General features: G+C 45.6%; 1 protein-coding gene across 1 annotated transcript in view; it reads left to right on the top strand.

The window, feature by feature from the left end:
- LOC311231314 (EGF-containing fibulin-like extracellular matrix protein 1) overlaps positions 1-23,741 on the top strand; it is a 274,116-nt gene that overhangs the window by 199,065 nt on the left and 51,310 nt on the right. Inside the window, exons 6-7 of the mRNA XM_084317859.1 lie at positions 8,859-8,978; positions 22,892-23,015. Of these exons, the coding sequence (XP_084173985.1) occupies positions 8,859-8,978; positions 22,892-23,015 (244 nt within the window). The remainder of the gene's footprint in view (positions 1-8,858; positions 8,979-22,891; positions 23,016-23,741) is intronic.

The raw sequence follows: 23,741 nt of genomic DNA, 5'->3' as shown, positions 1-23,741 counted from the left end.
GCGCGCAACGCGCATCTGCAAGGGCTTGGCACGCTCTCCAGTCACCAGCGCGCAACGCGCATCTTCAAGGGCTTTGGCCACCTGTCGCCGTTTGCCTGGAGGGAGACATTGTACTGCGCTCTCTAATTCTCTACGGGAGGTATTCCAGTGTTCCACTCCAGACCAGCGCGCCAGATGCGCTCAAGCCTTCGCCACCTGCCGCCGTTTGCCTGGAGGGAGACACTGTACTGCGCTCTCTAATCCTCTACGGGAGGTATTCCAGTGTTCCACTTCAGACCTTCGAGCTTGGCACGCTCCTCCGTACCAGCGCACAGACGCGCATCTTCCAGACCTTCGAGCTTGGCACGCTCCTCCGTACCAGCGCACAGACGCGCATCTTCCAGACCTTCGAGCTTGGCACGCTCCTCCGTACCAGCGCACAGACGCGCATCTTCCAGACCTTCGAGCTTGGCACGCTCTCCAGACCTCAGCGCGCCGACGCGCATCTTCCAGACCTTCCTGCTTGGCACACTCCTCCACGCAGACGCACCAGATGCGTCTCTCGGTTCCGACGCGCACACCAAGGTGTGGCGCGCACTCTGTTCCTCGGCTCCGACAGCGGCTACCCGGTGGACGACACCCTCGCCACCGCCACTGTTCCGACGCGCACACCAAGGTGTGGCGCGCACTCTGTTCCTCGGCTCCGACAGCGGCTACCCGGTGGACGACACCCTCGCCACCGCCACTGTTCCGACGCGCACACCAAGGTGTGGCGCGCACTCTGTTCCTCGGCTCCGACAGCGGCTACCCGGTGGACGACACCCTCGCCACCGCCACTGTTCCGACGCGCACACCAAGGTGTGGCGCGCACTCTGTTCCTCGGCTCCGACAGCGGCTACCCGGTGGACGACACCCTCGCCACCGCCACTGTTCCGACGCGCACACCAAGGTGTGGCGCGCACTCTGTTCCTCGGCTCCGACAGTGGCTACCCGGTGGACGACACCCTCGCCACCGCCACTGTTCCAGCACTCTGTCCCTCGGCTCGGACAGCCAGCCACCCGGTGGCGATGCCCTCGCCCCGCTGCTGTCCCTGTACCATTACGCCTGGGTGAGTTTTGATTGTGATGTCACTCACCCAGCGCAATGCCTCTTGCCCCCGTTCCCGCTGCTGTCCCTGTACCTTTACGCATACGCCTGGGTGAGTTTTGATTGTGATGTCACTCACTCAGCATAATGCCTCTTGCCCCCGTTCCCGCTGCTGTCCCTGTACCTTTACGCATACGCCTGGGTGAGTTTTGATTGTGATGTCACTCACTCAGCGTAATGCCCCTTGCCCTCGTCCCGCTGCTGTTCCTGCACCATTACGCATACGCCTGGGTGAGTTTTGATTGTGATGTCACTCACCCAGCGTATTGCCTCCTTTAGTTCTCACTTAGTTATTAGTTTGGACATTTCATCTCCCACTCTGTTTTGTTCTCTCGTGGATATTATTTTGGACATTTCATCTCCCACTGTGTGTTTGTTCACACGAAGATAGTATTTACTTTGTTACTTTGTTATTTGGACTGTTCTGCATCTGCTCTGTTTGTTCCCTTTGAATATTAACCCTCTCCTCTGTTCTGCAGAGCGGCCCAGATGTTTTCCCACCAGTCCCCAGTTCCTCCCTGTCCCCAGCCCGCCTCCGCGGTTCTCTGTCCCCAGTTCCTCCCTGTTCCCCAGCCCGCCTCCGCGGGCCTCAGTCCCCTCTGTCCCAAGTTCTCCCCTTCTAGTTCCACCTAGTCCCTAGTCCTCTATCCCTAGTTCTCCTAGTCCCTAGTCCTCTTTCCCTAGTTTCTCCTAGTCTCTAGTTCCTCTGTTCCCTAGGCGTTCCCTTAACCTTCCCTTAGGCGTTCCCTAACCTTCCCATAGTGTTCCCTTTTCCTGCCCGCCTCTTAAAGGCACTTTACCTTCCCCTCTTGTGTTATTCCAGTGTTTTGTGTTTTCTCCCTTAAAGGGACAGTGCCCTTTTTCCCTGTTCTAAATAAATATCTGTTTCTTGGCAAACCATCATACCTGTCTTGTGTTGTGCGATTGGGGTCGGTTACAAACCATAACAACTCCCATGCGTCTCCCTATATGACGCCGGAAATGGTCACGCTCCACCTTCCTCAGAACGATTTCCATAAGCGGAAAAAACCATCCAAGGGACCTCAGGGCGCTAAGAGCGAGACGCTCAGCCAGTATTCATATAACTAGGTTATGAAATAACCTTTCGTTATATAGCATACTTGGCTATCGCGTCTCGCCAATGAGATATGGGGCAGAACGGACGCGTGGCCCGACAAGTGTACCCCCTGAGGGCCCGTAAGCCCCAGCCAGGGAGGAGGGGAGTCCCGTCCACCCGCCCGTCCTAAAGAAGGGGGGGAGGCAGTCAACTCCACCAAAGTGGGAAAAAGGGGGAACCAGGTACCCCTGAATGCACAGCACAGGCGGGACCATGTGTGACACAACACTCCATGGCCCACACCCACCCACCCCTGCTAGCCCACCAAATGGCGGGACGCAGGAGAGGTCCCAGACCCCAGAACCGCCTGGGAGACAGAACCCCCAGTCATGTCCATCGATATTGGCTTTTTTACCTATACCGATATTGTCCAACTCTTAATTTCCGATACCGATATCAACCGATATCAACCGATACCGATATATGCAAGGTTTCCCCCCCAAAAAAATTGAATAATTTCAGGTAATTAACATTAAATATCTCTTGTCGTGGAATTAACACAACATTATGCATACTTTTGACAATAAATAAAATCAGAATCTGTTATTACTTGCTTGCCTGGGTAAATAATGGTTAAATAAATGTAAAAAAGAAAAACGACACAGATATTTTCCGATATCACATTTTAATGCCAATATCGGCAGATAATTTGTTTGTTTATTAACACAGTTAAACAGAAGTAAAAACAATACATAATAAGTTTGTGAAGGAGATTGTGAAGGAGAAGTTAGAAGCCTAGAGGTTTATCAAGAACTTCCCGTTTTATAAAATCAAACATACAAAAATACAAAAATATGCATATTATAAAATACCAGAATACATTCAAAAGATTTGTGTTAATACAAACATACATACACACAGTACATACATGCATATACTGTGTACATAATCATATATAACAACCCACCCACCTGCCTACAAACCTACCCGCCCACATAACCAAATGCATACCTACATGTATGACCTATTTATCTATCTACTACTTTTGGATATGAGAATTATTTTGTAGTTTGCTTTAAAAATAAGCAGAGATGGAGATTTCCTCAGCATAGGATCAGCTGCATTCCAAAGATTGGACCCTCTATACCTCACTGAGAACTGCCTAAGTGAAGTACCACAATAAGGTATATGCAGGTCCCTGGACTGACATGTAGCATATGAATGAACATCTGAATTAAAAGAAAAAACTATTAAAACCATTTGGTAGATTGTGATCATGAATGCATTTGTACACAAATATACATATCTGTAAAGAATTAACCTCATGTTAATGTTTATTTTCTTGAAAAGAGGAGCAGATGGTTCAAATCAATCTGAGAGGGTTGCCAGTCTAACAAATCTTTTTTGAAGATGAGATGAATGAGTGCTAGCCCATATTATGTTACAATAAGATATGTAAGGAAAGATAAGACTATAATACAGGATTAAAAAACAACTTCTATTTATCAATGAACACACCTTCCTAATTATACCATACTGACTTCATTGCTTTTTTACAAACATGATCAATGTGTTTTTTCCAATTGAGTTTATCATCAACTAGGATCCCTAAAAACTTTGTTGAAGTTACTTGTTTGATTTTGGTGTTACTGATTAATAGCTTTGCCTCCTTTTTCGAATAACTTTTACCTTTATTACAAAATACAATAAAATTCGATTTTTCTACATTTAACGATAGCTTATTAGTCTGGAACCAATCTGAGACACAAGATAAACCATAATTTGCTTCCCTAATTAATACTGCAAAATTCTCATGTGACATTATAATGTTGGTGTCATCAGCAAACAAGATCGAGAATACTCTAGGAGATACCCAAGCAAATTCATTTATATAAATCAAAAATAAAAGGGGGCCAAGTATAGAGCCATGAGGAACCCCACAGACTAGCTTTGCCCTGTCAGAGTCATTGCCATTTATGGAAACAAACTGTTCCCTATTATAAAGATAGTCACTGAGCCATTTAATCACGTCGCCAGCCAAACCATACCCCTGAAGCTTTGATATAAGTATTTTATGGTCCAGAGTATCAAATGCTTTGGATAGATCCAGAAATATACCAATTGAAAATTGCTTATTGTCTAGTGCATCTGTGATTCTATCTATAAACTGTAAGAGAGCTATGTACGTAGAGTGTTTTTGTCTGAAACCGTATTGATGTTCATATAATATATTATTGTCATTAAGATGTTTAAAAATTCTGGTATAAACCAGCTTCTCCAATATTTTAGACATGGACGGTAATAACAAAATTGGACGGTAATTGGAAAATAAGGATGAGTCACCAGATTTAAACAGAGGTATAACTTTTGCCACTTTCAAGTCTCTTGGAACAACACCTGTTTCCAGGGAGAGTGAAAAAACATGGTTCAATGGCTAAATTATTGAAGGTAATACCTCTTTAAGCAGACTACTTTTAATATTATCATAACCTGCTGCTGAGTTTTTTAAATTTAAAATAATATTTTGTATTTCTTCCGAGGTAGGTGGTTCAAATATAGACATAGAGGGCCTGCCTGACTAAATAAGTAAATAAGCCTCAGCAAAACCCCCCACATTAGACACCGATTGACCTTCAGCAATGAAACGGTTAAGAGGAGGGAAGAGTGGCGACAGCCCACGGCGGGGAAAATGGGAACGGCGTCCCAACATTGTAGCATTAGCATTAGCCGTGCGCTCTACGATACTTGGAAAAACACCCAAAAAAGAGTCATGATGACCATGTTTTCCCAAACATCCCGCCCCCCGCGCCAATACATCACTCGGTTGTCTCACGGGACAACGAGCAGTATTACTCATGCTAGTATCAATGCCTGATAGCGCAGCCCCTACCTGTGCACGACTTAGCTCGACTGCTAACCGTCGCGCGACATCCCTCGGTCCGCTGTCACGAGACGAGGAAAACCCAGGACAGGCCCGTTGCGCTGTTAGGATGTGCCGAGAAGATTCCGGGGGCTGGTGAACTTCTGGCGAATACCCAACATTGTGTAATTTCTCCCTGCATTTCATAACAACTAGTTCACGGAGTGCACTGCTACTTCCGCGTTGGAAACTAAATGAGGAAGGTGGAGTGTGACCATTTCCGGCATCATATAGGGAGACGCATGGGAGTGGCTTGGTCACGTGTAAGTGGGTGCATTTGTTTGTTTCGTGTGCACAATATGTGTGTGGGCCGTGGAGATAAGAGGTTATCTCATTGGCAGAGCGAGACGCGATAGCCAAGTATGCTATATAACTTCAAAATGTGTGATTATAGAAACAGTGTGTCTGTGTGGTCCCGATATCCTGCATTGTTTATTACTCTTATTGCTCTTTTTTGTAGGATAGTCAATGTATTTATGGTTGTTTTGTATGTGTTACCCCATACCTCTGTGCAGTAATGCAGGTAAGGCAAGATCATTGCACAGTGCAGAGTGTGCAATGAGTTGCTATCAGTGGTTGAAAGTAACTAAGTACTTTTACTCAAGTACTGTATTTAAGTACAATTTCAAGCTACTTATACTTTACGTGAGTATTTTCCTTTTAGGGAACTTTATACTTTTACTCCACTACATTTCAAAGGAAATATTGTACTTTTTACCCCACTACATTTATTTGAACCCATCAGTTACTAGTTACTTTGAAGATGAAGCTTTAAGCATAGAAAACATGGTAAAAATGTATGAAGATTATTAGGGCTGACCTTCGAATTTTTTTTTGGCAATCGAAGCTTCGGGGCCGAGCTTCGATTTTAATTCGAATTTTAATTAATACATTTTCTTTTATATATAATTTTTAATTTTTTAATTTTTATCTTATGTTGTGGGACTTGTACAGCACTTTGGTAAACTTTGTTGTTTTTAAATGTGCTCTATAAATAAAGTGGATTGGATTAATGAATTAAGTAGCCCCTTTCGTGACTGTGACGCAGCCAACACGGCTGTGTGATTTAATTCAAGGTGGATCGCTGTTGTCGTTTGAACAACTTCAGATTTCATGGGAACTACCAATCCCCCAAATCAAGAATGTTTAAGATGAATGAAGTAAGATTTTGATTATTTGAAATATGGCCTGTGTAGACTAAACTATGCACAGAATTATGTCAGTCTACAAGGTCCGGCAATGTAGACCTTGTAGACTCCACTACAGACCAATTATCAGTGAATGTTCATGCATTTTTAAGAAGGGCTACTTCCACAAAAAAACAAAGAACTCACCAAAACATCTCAGTAGCACCTTATCTAAATGTTCTATTTCATATATGGAGATTCATATTTATTTATGTATTGCATGCATTTCTACATTTTATTTCCTATTTTGTTTATTCATCCCAGTATCTTTCTTTCTTATGTGTGGAATTCTACAAGGCATTTACATTCACATTTACATTTAGTCATTTAGCTGATGCTTTTATCCAAAGCGACTTACAAGTTCTGTACGACAGGTCATCAGGAAGGATACAACTCTTATCAGCTGAGTAACAATATTCATAAAAGTGTTGCGTGTTACAGTGTAGGTTAGTTTATTAGGACAAGTGCATGACAGTAAGGTTAGTTAGGGTTAGATTTTTTTTATTTTATTTTTTTTATTTTATTTCAGATAATGGTTGAAGAAGTGCGTCTTTAGTCGGCGGCGAAAGATTGGACGGGATTCGGCTGTCCTAACTGGGGTGGGTAGTTCATTCCACCATTGTGGGGCAAGGACTGAGAATAGGCGTGTAGGTGGTGTATATGTGTTTGAGGATGATATCCTTCAAACAGGCAATAGTGATGATATAATTTGGGCAGTGCTGAGCTGGGTTACTTTCCTCCAGTGTATTTGTCCCCCGGCCCCACCCAATGGCCCCATGCACACACACACACACACACACACACACACACACACACACACACACACACACACACACCGAAGTAAAAATAAAAACGAACGAAGCTTCGAAGTATTTAAGACAGCCCTAAAGATTATATACTTTCACATTTGAAGCCTGACAACTTCAAGAGGACGTAATCAGAGCAGCGTAACTGGACCACATACCACTTTAACATAATCTTTAATCAGAGCAGCACAACTGGACCACATACCACTTTTAACATAACTTTTAGAGGTCAATAGATTGAGGATTGAATGCTCCCAAGCACTGGAATACACGTCATGTAGAATGCGTACTTTTACTTTAGATACTTACATTATTATTATTATTACCCTGAGCGCCTGGGTACTGGACTTTCTGAGCGAAAGACCCCAGGCGGTCAGGGTGGGGGGTCAGACCTCCAACACCATCACCCTGAGCATCGGGTCCCCCCAGGGCTGTGTTCTGAGCCCCCTGCTGTACTCACTCTACACACACGACTGTGTGGCCAAGTTCAGCTCCAACTCCATAGTGAAGTTCGCAGATGACACGGTGGTGGTGGGGCTGATCTCGGACAACGACGAGAAGGCCTACCGGGAGGAGGTTGAGGTACTGGAACGCTGGTGCCAGGACAACAGCCTGCTCCTGAACATTGGCAAAACCAAGGAACTGATCGTGGATTATAGGAGAGGACAGCAGGAGACACACACACCACTGATGATAAACGGGGCTACCGTGGACAGGGTGAGCAGCTTCAAGTACCTGGGGGTCCACATCTCAGAGGACCTGACATGGTCAACACACATAGACACAGTAGTAAAGAAGGCGAAACAGCGTCTCTACCACCTGAGACAGTTAAGGAAGTTCAGAGTATCGGGGAAGATACTCCAGTCCTTCTACTCAGGAGCTGTAGAGAGCATCCTGACCGGAAACATCACTGCCTGGTATGGAAACAGCACGGCACAGGACAAGAAGCCCCTACAGAAAGTGGTGCGCTCAGCCGAGCGTACCACGGGTATTGCACTACCCCCCCTGCAGGTTCTATACAACAAGAGGTGCAAATCCAGAGCCTGCAGGATAATGAAAGACCCTCACCACCCCAATAACAGCCTGTTTCAGCTGCTGAGGTCAGGCAGACGCCTGCGAACCCCAGCTACTAGGACAGAGCGGCTTAGGCTCAGCTTCTTCCCCCAGGCCATCAGAGCCATGAACAATGAACATTGAGTGCTCAGAACATTGAACTGTCCACACACAAGCACACATGAACACACACACGACACGCACACTGTGCACGCTCACACACGAGCAGCCACTTAACACTTTAACATGAGCGGGCACACACTCATGTCGCACACACGCACACTTATGGCCAAAGGAAAGGACACTTTAAATTAGAATAACAGGAACAGTGTATTGCACTACCAAAGCTAACTAGCATGTCACACATGCTCTGTAAATAACTATGTACAGATACCGAGATGTCACTCCATGTTACCTGCTACCTGTTACTGCACAATGTTGTTTTCTTCTTTTGATTCTATTATATGTACCACTGTATTGCACATCGTTGCGGGCAAGACCACCCGCATTTCATTGTATACCTGTATGCCGTGACAATTAAAACTCTTGACTTGACTTGACTTGACTTAAGTAAAATCAATAACAAATACTTCTCTACTTCTACTTAAGTAGAATTTGAATGGAGGACTTTTACCCGGAGTACTTGTTTATCTGGGTATTTCTACCTTTACTGAAGTAAAGGAACTGTGTACTTCTTCCACCACTGCAGATATCGACGAGTGTGCCTTCTCCAGCTACATGTGTCAGTGGCAATGTGTGAACCAGCCAGGAGGCTACGTCTGCGCTTGCCCAGAGGGATACCAGCTCCAAGGAACGAGGATGTGCCAAGGTACCGGGCTTCCTGTCTACTAGGGCTAGACTAGGACAGTACAATAGACCTGTTCGCTGTATACGCCAGACTCAGTGTGTGCGCCAGCCCAGGCTGCAGAAACAAATTAGTGGGGGGGCATAAAATGTTCTCGGGGGGGCACAATGGTTTTTCAACACAGGTTCCCTTTTATACGTTTCAGCTGGGACAGCGGCGCTGTGGCTTGCTTGGCACTGCCCACGGTGCTGAACTAAACAGCAGAGAGGCAATTGAAAAATCGAATTTCTCTCTCTCTTAAGAACATTCACTTATACAAAAACAGACTGAACGGATATATATAACAGACCTGCTGGGGCAGTGGACTGAGAGCAGGGGACACAAACAGGCTGGATAAGCTGGTCAGGAAGGCCAGTAGCGTGGTTGGGGTGGAGCTGGACTCTAGCGAGGGTGGCGGAGAGGAGGTACCTTGCTAAGCTCCAGGCCATCAGGGAAAACCCCTCCCACCCACTATACACAGACTTGGCGGACAGGAGGAGCAGGTTCAGTGCCAGGCTCACACTATAATGCAGCACTGAACGGCACAGGAAGTCCTTCATTCCGACAGCCATCAGACTATACAATGCATCACTGTGCCTCACTGCATCACTGAGCACAGAGTGACAGTTACCATCTTCCTGGACTCTTACTTTTTAAACAGCACTCTGCAATATTACACCTACTGTAGACTTCAGTATATATATTTTTACTGTATTTACTGTATCTTTTATTCAATTTTTATTCTATTTTATTTTATTCTATTCTTAGGCCATTTGTTTTGTTATTCTTATTCGTGACTTGTTCTGTCTAAATGTTTAATATTGAGTGATTTGCAGTGTCAAATTTCCCTCAGGATAATACATTTATATTCTATTCTATTCTATATCTTTGAAAAGTCTCCATTTATTCAACACTTCTGAATTCACTGACAAACTGAACTGAACTGACAAAAATAAGGTGCATAAAAAAGCAAACAAAATTCCTCCACAGGCTACTCACCATCATTAGTAGAGCGGCAAGCGGCGTTTGGGACAGAGTGAAATCTTGTTAACACATTGAGTGCCAGCAGGGGGCGCGCGATTTATCGCTTGAATGCCAGCCTTTTTGGACTGATTTTCCTATATTTCATGATTTTCGCGGAGCTATTTCTATATTATGGCTATGTGTCTAATACGCCCGTCGCTTATCAATGACTTGCTTGCAGTCAACATGTACGAAACGGATTGTTTTTTCATCTGTACATTTCCGTTTTATACCGTTTTGAAAAACGGACGTTTTTGGACATTTCTAGAAAAAAAAAAGATTCTGTGATAATAGCTCTTTAGTGGAATACACACAATACGTTGTCATTTTCCGGCTGATTTATGAATCGTTTTCAAATAAACGCTAGATTATCGATAGTATATGTGTACTTATGCACGCTAGAGAAGCTGGCTGAAAAATCGATTATCTATGACCTGGTCAGCGCTAACGTCATATACACACATACACACACAGACACGTTGTGAAATATGTGAAAAAAACATATCTGATTACCCCAAGACTGGTAAAATTCCTTACCTCACATCAGATGTTCTGCAAAAAGATTATTCTAATTCCTGATCGCCATTCCAAATATCGATCGCGTTTATTGATCCAACGATCCAACCTCGAAACACATATTCCACGCTGCTCTGAGGGTCCCTAATGAATGCAATCGTCTCGGGTTACATTGCCCGAGAAGTAAAATGTGGAATCCGGGTATTTTTTCCCCCATGCATTTCTTTTTTTTAAACTTTCTTTTTTAGCGTTTATCGCTTTTCTGGTCAAGCATGACCGACAGAAACAGGTTGAAACGGGATATAGAGCAGGGGAAGACATTCTGATAAATGACGGCGGGTCCGGGAATCGAACTCGTGTCCACCAGATCCGTGACGCAGCACGGTTTTCCCCGACGCAGAAATAGCGCCGAGATATGCGGTGAGCTACTGGAGCTCCCCCCCCCATGCATTTCTATTGAGTCCAATCCAATGGGTGCAATACCATCCGGAGAGACGGGTGCGGTATTTTCCCTTTTCGAGGTCAGAGACAGTCCCAATGATAACGTGAGGCTGGATTGATGAAAAATTTATGGATATCGCTAATAAAAGCAATAACGATTAGATAACGAGATTTCTCGTCGTTGGCACTCAACGCATGGCGGCGAACAACGAGATTTCTCGTCGTTGGCACTCAAAGCGTTAAAACACTGCCCCTCCACTCATTCCTGAACTTTTTTGTTAAGTCCTTCTCAAATGCCAACTGAATTAAATTGGCCTTGTGTCGATGAAGCATACTAAGGCGATGTTCTGTAAAGACGTTCTTGAGGGTAGAAAACGAATTCTCACAGAGGGCCGTGCTAGCTTCAGTAGTGTTGTTGTTGACATCTGTGCCCACTAGGGCTGTCCCCGACTAAGGATTTGGATAGTCGACTTTGATTGGCCGAAATTAGCCGATAGTCGACGTCGACTATAAAAAAAATAAAAATAAAAATAAGTATATATATATATTTCTTTTTTTTATCACCAGGGCGGGCACAGCTGACTCAGTGGGCGGGCCCGGACCCCTAATGCCTACCCATGCCGCCGGGTCTGGTGTGCGCGCATCAAGTGGGCAAAAAGAACGTAATCCTGGTCAGAACAACGGTGCAGACTACAATATATTTGCATTTGTTAGCCATGCTAGCGATCTAAACAATCGATCCATGCCAAAGTTAGATATGTAAAAGGTGAAAGACTCACACTCACAGCCATGGTGATTTGGCAAAATGACCAAAAAGTTGTTTGAAACAACTTTTAGTCAGGGGATTGTCATGGTTTCTCCATAGAGCCCCGTTGTACTTTTTTAGCGCAGCAGCTTGCGCAGGTAGGGAGACAGATTTTCCTTTATCGTTTCTATCACCATTGCTGCGTAACTGCTTCACGGCAGTATTCATTCAGACCCTGCTTTACGGCAGTATTCATTCAGACCCTGCTTTACAGCAGTATTCATTCAGACCCTGCACGTGGGCTTAAATAACAAATAATTCCAAATAAAGGAGAAAAGAAAAAGTGCCTTCATTTGTATTTAATTCACAGGATTATCAAAAAGCAGTCATGAGGCATGTGGTTATTTTCATTGAATTTACAGAAAAGGTACTATATTTGATATATATCGTTATTGAGATATGAAATTACCCATTTTGTGTTAGAAGATTTCATCCATATCGCACAGCCCTATAGCAATTTGAATATGTGGGAGCCTACATTTCCGATAACAGATATATATGCCTATATACTTTTTCCTTTATAGACAAGCAAGAAACCACCCAGAATCACAGTGTACCTGTACTGCGTGTGTAGGCAGGGTTCAATGAGAAAGGGGGCAACAGCAGACTCATGCCTCGTCTCCACTGGCCAGAGTTTAGCCGTGCTGTGGCCTTGTCTCCACTGGCCAGGGTTTAGCCGTGCTGTGGCCTTGTCTCCACTAGCCAGGGTTTAGCCGTGCTGTGGCCTCGTCTCCACTAGAAAGGGTTTAGCCGTGCTGTGGCCTTGTTTCCACTAGCCAGGGTTTAGCCATGCTGTGGCATTGTGTCCACTAGCCAGGGTTTAGCCATGCTGTGGCCTCGTCTCCACTAGCAAGGGTTTAGCCGTGCTGTGGCCTTGTCTCCACTAGCCATGGTTTAGCCGTGCTGTGGCCTGTCTGGTCTCCACTAGCCAGGGAGTTAGCCGTGCTGTGGCCTCGTCTCCACTAGCCATGGTTTAGCCGTGCTGTGGCCTGTCTGGTCTCCACTAGCCAGGGAGTTAGCCGTGCTGTGGACTTGTCTCCACTAGCCAGGGTTTAGCCGTGCTGTGGCCTTGTCTCCACTAGCCAGGGTTTAGCCGTGCTGTGGCCTTGTCTCCACGGGCCAGGGTTTAGCCGTGCTGTGGCCTGTCTGGCCCACAGTGAGCGTCTCCATTGTCTGTCCCCAGGTGAGATGGCCACCTTTCACAACCTGGCCAAAGCCGCCTGGATCCGCTGTATCATCATGGTTTAGCTTGTGTACCACAGTTGTTGTGTACCACAGTTTTGAAAGGTTACCTAGCAACCGGAGTGTTTACGAGAAATGCAATGGAGACGCAAACCCGACCATACTGTACCAAACCTGGCTATTCTCCACTTGCACAACCTGAAAGTAGGCACTTCCGGCTGACTTCCGGTTGCGAATGGTACTTCCTGTCCCATCCAAATACATTGGTTTTAGCTACTATTCTCCCGTTATTTAAACAACTTTGTCGTCACAGAGAGGCAATGAAACGTTTGTATTATTATAGTATAGAATGTATTTAATAAGCAAACGTTTGTCAGCAGGGTTTTTGGGCTGCATTTCATGTAAAAACGTTCACTGTTAGTTTACTTGCTCACGCTAATTAAGGCTAATGCTGGCTAACAGAAGCTAGCGCAAGAAACGACGCCGCAAAGTATTGTTTATAGTGCATTTCTTGCCACCTTATAGCATTTGTACATTTGTATGACAGTCTATAATGCTCCCGTGAGGTTTTTCCGGACGTTTTGGTAATGATTTTCACTATAAAATCATATTTCTAAATGACAGGAAGTTGATAAACTGTCCGGGATAGCTTTGAGCTAACGATCTTTTCCATTCTAAACGTAACGTTAGTTGTTCAAAACATTACCTGTCTATATAATTTGTTCCTCAATGTTATATAGACAGGTAATGTTTTGTAAACTAACTGCAGCCTGCTACAGTTAGAAGCTAACGTTAGCCAGCAAGCTGCAGCCTGCTACAGTTAGAAGCTAATGTTAGCCAGCAAGCTGCAGCCTGCTACAGTTAGAAGCTAACGTTAGCCAGCAAGCTGCAGCCTGCTACAGTTAGAAGCTAATGTTGAGGAAAAGATTATATAGATGGGTAATGTTTTGAACAACTAACGTTACGTTTAGAAGCTTGCTGGCTAACGTTAGCTTCTAACTGTAGCAGGCTGCAGCTTGCTAGCTAACGTTAGCTTCTAACTGTAGCAGGCTGCAGCTTGCTGGCTAACGTTAGCTTCTAACTGTAGCAGGCTGCAGTTAGTTTACAAAACATTACCTGTCTATATAACGTTGAGGAACAAATTATATAGACAGGTAATGTTTTGAACAACTAACGTTACGTTTAGAATGGAAAAGATCGTTAGCTCAAAGCTATCCCGGACAGTTTATCAACTTCCTGTCATTTAGAAATATGATTTTATAGTGAAAATCATTACCAAAACGTCCGGAAAAACCTCACGGGAGCATTATAGACTGTCATACAAATGTACAAATGCTATAAGGTGGCAAGAAATGCACTATAAACAATACTTTGCGGCGTCGTTTCTTGCGCTAGCTTCTGTTAGCCAGCATTAGCCTTAATTAGCGTGAGCAAGTAAACTAACAGTGAACGTTTTTACATGAAATACAGCCCAAAAACCCTGCTGACAAACGTTTGCTTATTAAATACATTCTATACTATAATAATACAAACGTTTCATTGCCTCTCTGTGACGACAAAGTTGTTTAAATAACGGGAGAAAAGTAGCTAAAACCAATGTATTTGGATGGGACAGGAAGTACCATTCGCAACCGGAAGTCAGCCGGAAGTGCCTACTTTCAGGTTGTGCAAGTGGAGAATGGCTAGCCCCAGCCAGGCTGAACATAGCTAATGGAGACACAAACCCGACCATACCGTACAAATCCTGGCCATGGCTATAGCCCCAGCCAGGCTGAACATAGTTAATGGAGACAAGGCATTACTGTAATAGCAGGTGCAGCCCAGAACATGTATCTGGATGCCACCTTGTGGCAATAGATGCACACCATGAATTAGGTATAGTCGCAGTCATCAATATGACAGTAGCACATCTGCAAAGAAGGATGGAAACTCTCAAAGCAAGTGTCACGTCATTGAAATCTGCAATGGAAAACTATTTCAAGTGTTAGCAACATTGCGGAAATAGAATAACATCAAATAAAGAACATCCAAAATGATATACCCTCCTCTCTGTCTAATGATAAAACTCTATAGGCCATCCTCCCTGTCTAATGATACGTACAGTACGAAGGTTAGTATTTCTTTGTGTGTGTTTTTCGTAAATCTTGTGGGTTTCAGCTGTCTGACAGCTGAAGTTCATTCCACCATTGTGGAGCGAGGACAGAGAATAATAGCCTGTTACTCTTTAATGACCCCCCAGGAGCTCGGATAGGAGTGGGTCTGAGGCAGCCAGAAGATGTAGAGCGGAGGGGTCTTGAGGGTGTGTAGTTAGAGACCAGAGACCGGAGGTAGGAGGGAGCCATTCCCCCTCGCTGCACGGTATGCCAGGTCAAGGGCATGTATTCTATTACAGATTACTATTACAGATTACTGACACCTTGTTTGGCTTGTGTACGTTCCATGGTTGTGAAGCGTTGGGCTACATGAAAAGTAACCGTAACAGTTTACAGGCTTGTGGTTCTGGACAGCACCTGCTATTAGTCTGCAATTGTGGTGGAAAATAGCCGAAGCTGAATAACTTACTCAGTCAAAAGAGACCTGGTTAATACGGTTTATTAACTCAATCAAAGTATCAATACAAAATAGTCAGAGTTAGGCTGGATGACTCTCAACGAGGTGGTTAGCTGCCTAAGACACCAGGGGGTAGGAAGGAAAGATGGGTAGAGGGAGATCATCAAAGGGAGGGGGGAAGTGGGTCTTATCTCCCACACTATTCAATGTTGCCATTGAACACTGCCTTGCTGCACCTACATGTTCAGGTAGCTTTGTGGATCTGGATGGTTTCGTCCATGCTAACAAGACTGTAACTTCCACTTCCACATTTTCATCTGTTATTATTTCATGCTTAACAAACAACGTGATATGAACATGTTTTTCAAACAAATATAGGAGAATAGGGACTCCCTAAAAGCCAGGTATCTCATGTACGACACCATAATGGGCGGCTTCTACTGAAAACTCACTGTCTATGAACTTATAATAGAATAGGTCTCCGGTGTAGTTGTTAAGAAACTGAACTTACAGTTTATGGACAGTTAGTGGTCACTCATTGTGATGCTGTACATACAGACACCTGACCTTTATGCTAACCGATATAGAATAGGCATGTTCTATTAGAAGAAAACCATGGAACACTGTTTTAATGTGCCACAGGATTTTGCATTTATTTTGCTATTGCAAGGAATTCTCTCAGTTATCGATGGCACTTTTGCCAATAACAATATATTGGTAAAAGGCTTATATGTAAGGGATAATGTATAGCTACGAGGTCATTGTCGCAAAATAATTGACCGACACGTAGTTTAAAATACCGAGCCGCTTCGGCGAGGTGTTTTAAACGTCAGTGAAGGTCAATTATTTTGCGACAATGACCGAGTAAAGCTATACATTATCCCGCTTATTACATGGCTAACTTACTAACAATATACCTAATTCATTTGACAAATCGCAGTTGTTCTGTGGCTCTGTCAGCCCAAATAAAGTGATTATTATTATCGCGGGCAGCCTCCGCTGTGTTCTGGCTCCGCTCGTCGCTCCGCCCCCTGTCATCGCCGGCAGCAGACCACCGGCAGTGTCTAATTGCACTGAAACAGTGTGTGTCAGTGGGCTTGATTGCGAACAGCTGCGCTCTGCGGTCATTATTGAAAAAACAGCGGTCATTATTGAAAAATAATGACCGCTGTCGGGGGGCTATTGACCAATCACAAGCAAGCATTTCGGCGAATGTGAAAACGCCATGTAATAATGGCTATTAATATCAGCTAACACATTGATTGGTAGATCTGTGTCACCTTAAACAATTATATCATCTTAAACAATTATAATGAACTCCATCACATTCTGTGTTCTTACAAACTGGAAAAGCTATCATTGTCCTTTTCCCCCCATTGATCTCTCACCACAGAAGCATTGGTACCTTTGATAAACAATGTGTTATTTTCACCACATTATATTGAATATGTAATCGACTGTGGAACAGTTCACCTTTACATATCAGATCTGCCCCCAAGCTGTGGAACAGTTACCTTTACATTAGATCTGCCTTCAAGCTGTGGAACAATAACCTTTACATATTAGATCTGCCCCCAAGCTGTGGAACAGTTACCTTTACATATTAGATCTGCCCCCAAGCTGTGGAACAGCTTACCTTTACATATTAGATCTGCCCCCAAGCTGTGGAACAGTTACCTTTACATATTAGATCTGCCCCCAAGCTGTGGAACAGCCACCCTTACATATTAGATCTGCCCCCAAGCTGTGGAACAGCCACCTTTACATATTAGATCTGCTCCAACCCTAGTGATGTTTAAGTCCTTGTTAAAGACTCTTCTCACTGGCTTTTCAACAGGTTGAGCCGTACATCTGTGCTTCTATTCTGACTATGCATTTTACATTGTATTTTTCTGTTATTTTATTGTTATATGTGTAGTACTGTTTGCAGTACTATTTCTGTTTGTGTAAATTATGCATATTGTGTTGTATTTCTATTAGTAATGTATTTTCATTACTTTTGTACTTTGCACTGTGCAGCACTTTGGTCGACCTCGGTTGTTTTTAAACATGCTCTATAAATAAATCGTTAGGTTATGACTATAACCAAGTTCTGTTAGTAGTGGTGACGCTCGGCGTCACTCATGCACTGTCCTCGCACACGTGCACGCGCACTGAATAAAGACCACCTTTAATCCCAATATTTGTCTGACCACACCCCTATCAGCTTACCCATATAAGCAGGGGTGGGGCCACCCACTCGCCTCCTTCCCAAGCTTTCACCACAAGGCGAGATCAAGGGCTGCAGCGGCGTCGGACGCCGAGCGTCACCACTCCTAACAGAACTTGGTTATAGTCATAACCTAACGTTCTGTATCGTAGTCGGTTCCGCTCGGCGTCACTCATGCACATAGGGAGGCCGAGCGGAGCCACCGGCCGACAAATACACCCCGCTGAAGGCCCCCCACAACCATCAGAACAGGGAGGGCCGAGCCCCCCCGACCCTCCCTAATGGAGGGCACCCCCCCTAATGGAGGTTTCCCGGGAGGGCGACGGACCCGACCGTGCGAAGAGGCACTCAAGCAACTCAAACGCACAGGGTGAGCAGACCGTGGCCTGACCCCACGACTACACACACGCACAACCCGCATGCCACCCGGGAACGAACGGAGGGAACAACCTCGTTACTGCCCCCAGAATCACGGGGTCAAGGGCAAACCCAACCCCGTGGCAAGGCCGTAGCAGCGGAGCGCGAAGGAAGGCCCAGACCCACCAAAAGGACTGGACCCCCTGGAATGGGGGCCCGGAGAAGTCCATGATGCCAGCATCAAGACCCCACCAGGTGGGCACTTAGTGACCCCGCCCCCCACATCGCCAGCGTATTCGGACAAAGGCCCCTCAGCCGAGCGGGCCCTGTCCCCCCAATAGTACACCGCCTGGCACACTGACCCTGCAGAACAGGCAGTCAGCATGGCCGTAAGCACACAAAAAAGGTTAACCAACGGAAGCAACACCGGGGAAAAACCAGGCAACAGGCTGTTAACCCTAGCCTGGAGACTGCGGACGAGACAGGCACCAGAGGGGACAGCTGAACACAGCCGCCCCGGCGGAAGGGGCGTATGCTGGCATTGTTGCATGACCAAGCCTCCATTTAAAAAAAAAACCCACCCAGAGGGGTTGAGGCAGAGAAGGCTGACACGATTGGCAGATGTCATGAACGTGCAGGGGCACCCTCAACCGGTGAACCCGGGAGTTGACACTGCTCCAACACACCAGGGAATCAACCACCTTGGTTTTACCCAATGCGGTGGTTGTTCCTATAACCCCTCAAGAAAAAACTCCAAAACACACCTGCAGGTATACAACGGCTATACCGCAGTACAAGTGTTTCAGTTTTCAAAAAAGGGTTAACCCAGGCCTACGGGTCGACGAAACATTACTTCGGACCGGGCCCGGCGATACGGGAAGCACAGGGTCACCAGAGGAGGTCAAAGACCACCCCAACAGGCCCCTCTTCGCCATGCTTGAGAGAGGAGCGAAAAATAATGGAGAACCAGCCCCAAGCACACCGTACTTGGTATTCCCAGGCGGTCTCCCAACCAAGTACTAACCAGGACCAACCTGTGTAGCGGCCGAGATCTGACGAGATCGAGCGTGTACAGGTTGGCATGGCCGTAAGCCATTACGACAGTGCTGAGTAAAAAATTTACCCAACCAGGGTCTCCATAGCGCTTAACCCTGTGACACCCGGACCGACCTGGCATTTTTCCCCCTGAAAAAAGCCCAAGTCCCTCAGGGTACCAGAACAGCAGATCTGCATCCCCGGCGGACAATGGGTTCAACTGATCCGGACCAGCGTGACCAGAACCAGTCCCGTGCCCTAACCACGCCGACATGCCTACTCCAGGAGAAGGGGCAGATATGCGTGTTGATCTTAAACATGAAAAGAAGGCGCCACCCAGACGTTCGGGGCGAACCGCGCCCGGTGGCCCACCCCCAGGGCGTGAGACCCCTCTACATATGTTCAGATCCATTCCGTCATCATCCCCCAGATATGAACGAGAATCCGTCGACAACCAAAACAGGTCGTCGGAAGAGGAAAAAACCTCCATCCCAGTTGCTTTATAAAAACGCCGTTTTAACCCCAAGCAACCAAGGCATGCCAGTCAGTCGCCTGATTACAGAACACCCCGAGCTAGCACTATGCGTGCGTCGGGACACAACCACATCAATGAACAGGCTATTTAGACCTGTCATTGAATCCCCAAGGCGCCCAGGGGAACGACAAGAGGGGTGTGATACTTCCTAACTCCAACTCTTTTTAAAAGAAAAGAAGGAAGCACCAACAGTATGTATCCCAGTCTACACGGCCGGGGGTAATTTTTTTTTACATTTTTACATTCCACCACCCTCCCATAGAGAGGAGACGGAAATCCCCAGAGAGACTTCCCACGCGAGCTGTACAGATTGAAAAGAATATATTGCACCTTGAGCCATGTAAAAGTTTGGTTTTAGGGCTCTCCGGGGAGGAGGCACTGAACCCATACACACTCAATAATCGAATTGAATCGAATACACACACAATAGAGTAGGACTCCTTCTTGAGGTTCCACTCACCTTATCAATCTGAGGAGGAGGCTCTGTACTCTTAGGAGGCTCCCTCACATGGAAGGAGAGTCCCAACTCACAGAAGGCCCGAATAGGAGCTTTGTGAGGAGGAGCCCTGACCACCCCCCGTTTTAAACAGATCCATCATATGGACCTGAACAGCACACGGAAGTCCTACCAACAGAGACGCGCACCGTGACGTACTCTATGGCGGGGGAATTTCTGCGGTGCACACGCCCAATATTCCAGGGCGTGGGACCAGGAAACTCCCCCCACCCCCCCCCCTCACCCTGTAACTTGCCGAACCGCAACGTGACAGGAACCTTGAAGGACAGGTGGGTTTACCCCTGACCAACAGAAACAAGGGGGAGGAAAGGTTACCAGTTCACCCCTTTACGACCCCACACCCATGATACGATGTAATGACAAAAAGAGAGTATGACACAGTCATAGTCAGCTCCATGAAGCGTCTAACAGCTTCACACAGCGCATGTGCTAACCTGCCATCTGATTTTTACTAAGGAAAAAACACAGAACAGAGAGGGCTCTCCAAGAGCCCCGGTACCAAACTTACACATGTGCTTCTGTGGCCAGCCCAACCCAGTTGTAGGTCACATGACACACACAACCCATCATCACCTACAAAAAATGACAAAAACACTCTACAGAGGAACGCCGTTTTTCATAATGAGAGAATACATAATCCTCGATTAGTATCGGCCACAGGCCTTGCTAAGCACACACGAGAAGCGACCAAACAATTTTTTCTTTTAGGAAAATAAAGTTTCTCAAGCAGTTTTTAGCACAACCTCAGCAATCAAGTTAAGGGTTACATCGTATCCCTACCACACAGTGACACAATGTAGTGTAACAACATGTCTGAGAGGAGGATGAAGAAGTCCCCAGGGAACCGGGGGGAAAAACACAACCCTCCTACTTTACCCTTAATACGGCCAGTTGAACAGGTAAACCTGTTAATATGTGAACACACTGTTCATTGTCATTACAGGCTGAGAAAAGAATCATTCTTTACTCATATGTCACTAAGCATAGCTTTATAGGTTAGTTTAACCCCCTTAGTTGTGAGTACACAGTACATAAACACACATGATGTTTCTCAACACAACAAACCAGATCATTTTCACATCTGTAACAAACAACCCGATTTGCATGGAGAAGCTAAATACCAGTGACAAGACAATTCACACATAACTCGCATCGTATCCTAAATGTAGTGCAGCAACACTCGTTTTGGAAAACATCGTTATTTACAAAACATTTAGAAGGGAAAGCAAGAAGACGTGCTCAAGGTCTGGTCAGACCTTGCCTACCTTGAGCGCAGATCAAGCGAAACTGCAGCCTCTAACAAGGCACCGTAGTAAACACAGCCGTTCTGTGTTGTCGACCTGGGCAGCGTCGCCGCTCCATCCCGTCGCTACGGTCCCCCTTGTTGACGCAGTCCTTGCCGTCCTGGCTCAGGGCAGGTTCGACGAACATCCTCTGTCAAAGATGACGTCGTAGTCAAGAGTGTTTAAAACATGTTATAATCAAAGCACATTCAACAGTGTAGCATTAAGCTAACGGCCGCACTCGGCCGATAGCAGCAAGCTAACGTTTCCTAGCCTAGCCTAGGTAGGCCATAACTAGCACGCAAGCTAACGTTTCCTAGCCTAGTGATCACAACAGGCTAGCGCCGCAGCTAACAGCTGACTGGCTAACAGTAGGCCACCACTAGCACGTAAGCTAAGCAGCTATCACCTGAACTTGTACACAATGATATAACAATCACTCAGACAGGCCGCCGTTCTGAAACCCTCCTCACTGTTTAAGAGAGAAGAGAAACAAGATGTTAACACAGTTTTACAACGGTGATTTTACCAACACCCGACGGAGCCAGCACAATACCCAACTGGCCTGTAGCTGACTTGAACACAGATCTTCCGCTAACGAACATCCATGCCCATATTTCCTTGTGAGGGAATACTCTCATTTGTATTATGAAAGAAGGGGCCTCACGGGGACAGAGAAACAACCACTCGTCCAGAAAACACAGGGATCACCAGTGTTATTGGTCGTGGCCCACTAGTTAATTATAATGGGCTTCAGACCAAGGTCTTCCGCCGTCGCCTAAGAGGCTGAACAAAATACCCTAGTCTGGGGCTGGTTTTCATAAACATTGTCAACTAGCCCCCATAGCACTAACAGACAAGTGGAGCTCGCCAGCAAAAACATAACTCACCAAACCTGGAACCCACCGCTTCTCACAACAGCGGCGCGTCCTACAGTCCAGCTGTGCCTTTACCGCAACCAGCACACAGCAAGGACTGCAGTCGTAAAGCATGTAGCGGCGCGAACTCCCTATACGAAAACCGGTGGAGGATTTTTAGAATGATCATCATCTTCCAGACACTCCAGTACGAAGACAATATCGCCGTATTTTCTCGAATATAGTGAGAGAGAAAATAAAGATATGATGTCAACGTATCTCGTTTTCCAACTCTACTCCTACCATCACATCACGTCAAGTGGGGATCTACCGAGGCACTTCCTTGTGGTGAAAGCGAGAAAGGAGGTGAGTGGGTGGCCCCACCCCTGCTTATATGGGTAAGCTGATAGGGGTGTGGTCAGACAAATATTGGGATTAAAGGTACATTGTGGTCTTTATTCAGTGCGCGTGCACGTGTGCGAGGACAGTGCATGAGTGACGCCGAGCGGAACCGACTACGATACAGAACTGACCTTGATCTCTGACCTCGATAAAGGCAAATTCATTGTGACTCTTACTTGTCGGCAGACATTAATGAGTGTGAGACGGGACACAACTGCCGCGACGACGAGATGTGCTGGAACTACTTTGGTGGTTTCCGCTGTTACCCCAGGAATCCCTGCCACGAGCCGTACACCAAGACAGGAGAGGGGTGAGAGCCACGCCCCGTCCCATGACCCGCACCTGACCCACATACATATACACTTTAGATTAGATTAGATTAGATTACAATGTATTGTCATTATACAGCACAAGTACAGTACAACGAAAATAAGTTTGGCATCCAACCAGAGTGCATTATGTAACAGTAAAGTGCAATAGTAATATACAATGTACAGGTGATTAAAGTATTAGATGTTTTCAACACTTTAAGATAAGATAAGATAAAATTAGATTAGATTCAAATGTATTGTCATTATACAGCACAAGTACAGTACAACGAAAATAAGTTTGACATCCAACCAGAGTGCATTAATGTAACAGTAAAGTGCAATAGTAATATACAATGTACAGGTGATTAAAGTATTAGATGTTTTCAACACTTTAAGATAAGATAAGATATTTCATTATTGATCCCCTTGGGGAAATCCAGGCATCATAGCAGCATGGGGGAGGGGAGGTACAGGTAGCAGAAGACACGATACAGGTCATAAAATTATAGTACAATGGGGAAGTAAAAAAAAAAATAGGCAGTGTAAACAATATAACAATATAATTAATATACACAGGTGATAGATAGTATACACAGGTGATTGTTTCCATTGCGGTCCTTCATCATTGGTGTCCGTGGAGTTATGTACTGGTGTGTGGACGTGGGTGTTTGTAGTGTCTGTGTGTCAGGATGTGTGGTATAGAAAACCATGATCAGTCTGCGGAT

The sequence above is a fragment of the Notolepis coatsorum genome (genome assembly GCF_963971535.1).
Source record: "Notolepis coatsorum genome assembly, chromosome: 7".
Lineage (NCBI taxonomy): Eukaryota > Metazoa > Chordata > Actinopteri > Aulopiformes > Paralepididae > Notolepis > Notolepis coatsorum.
Note: the sequence above shows the minus strand (reverse complement) of the source record. Positions and strands in the feature narration are given on the sequence as shown.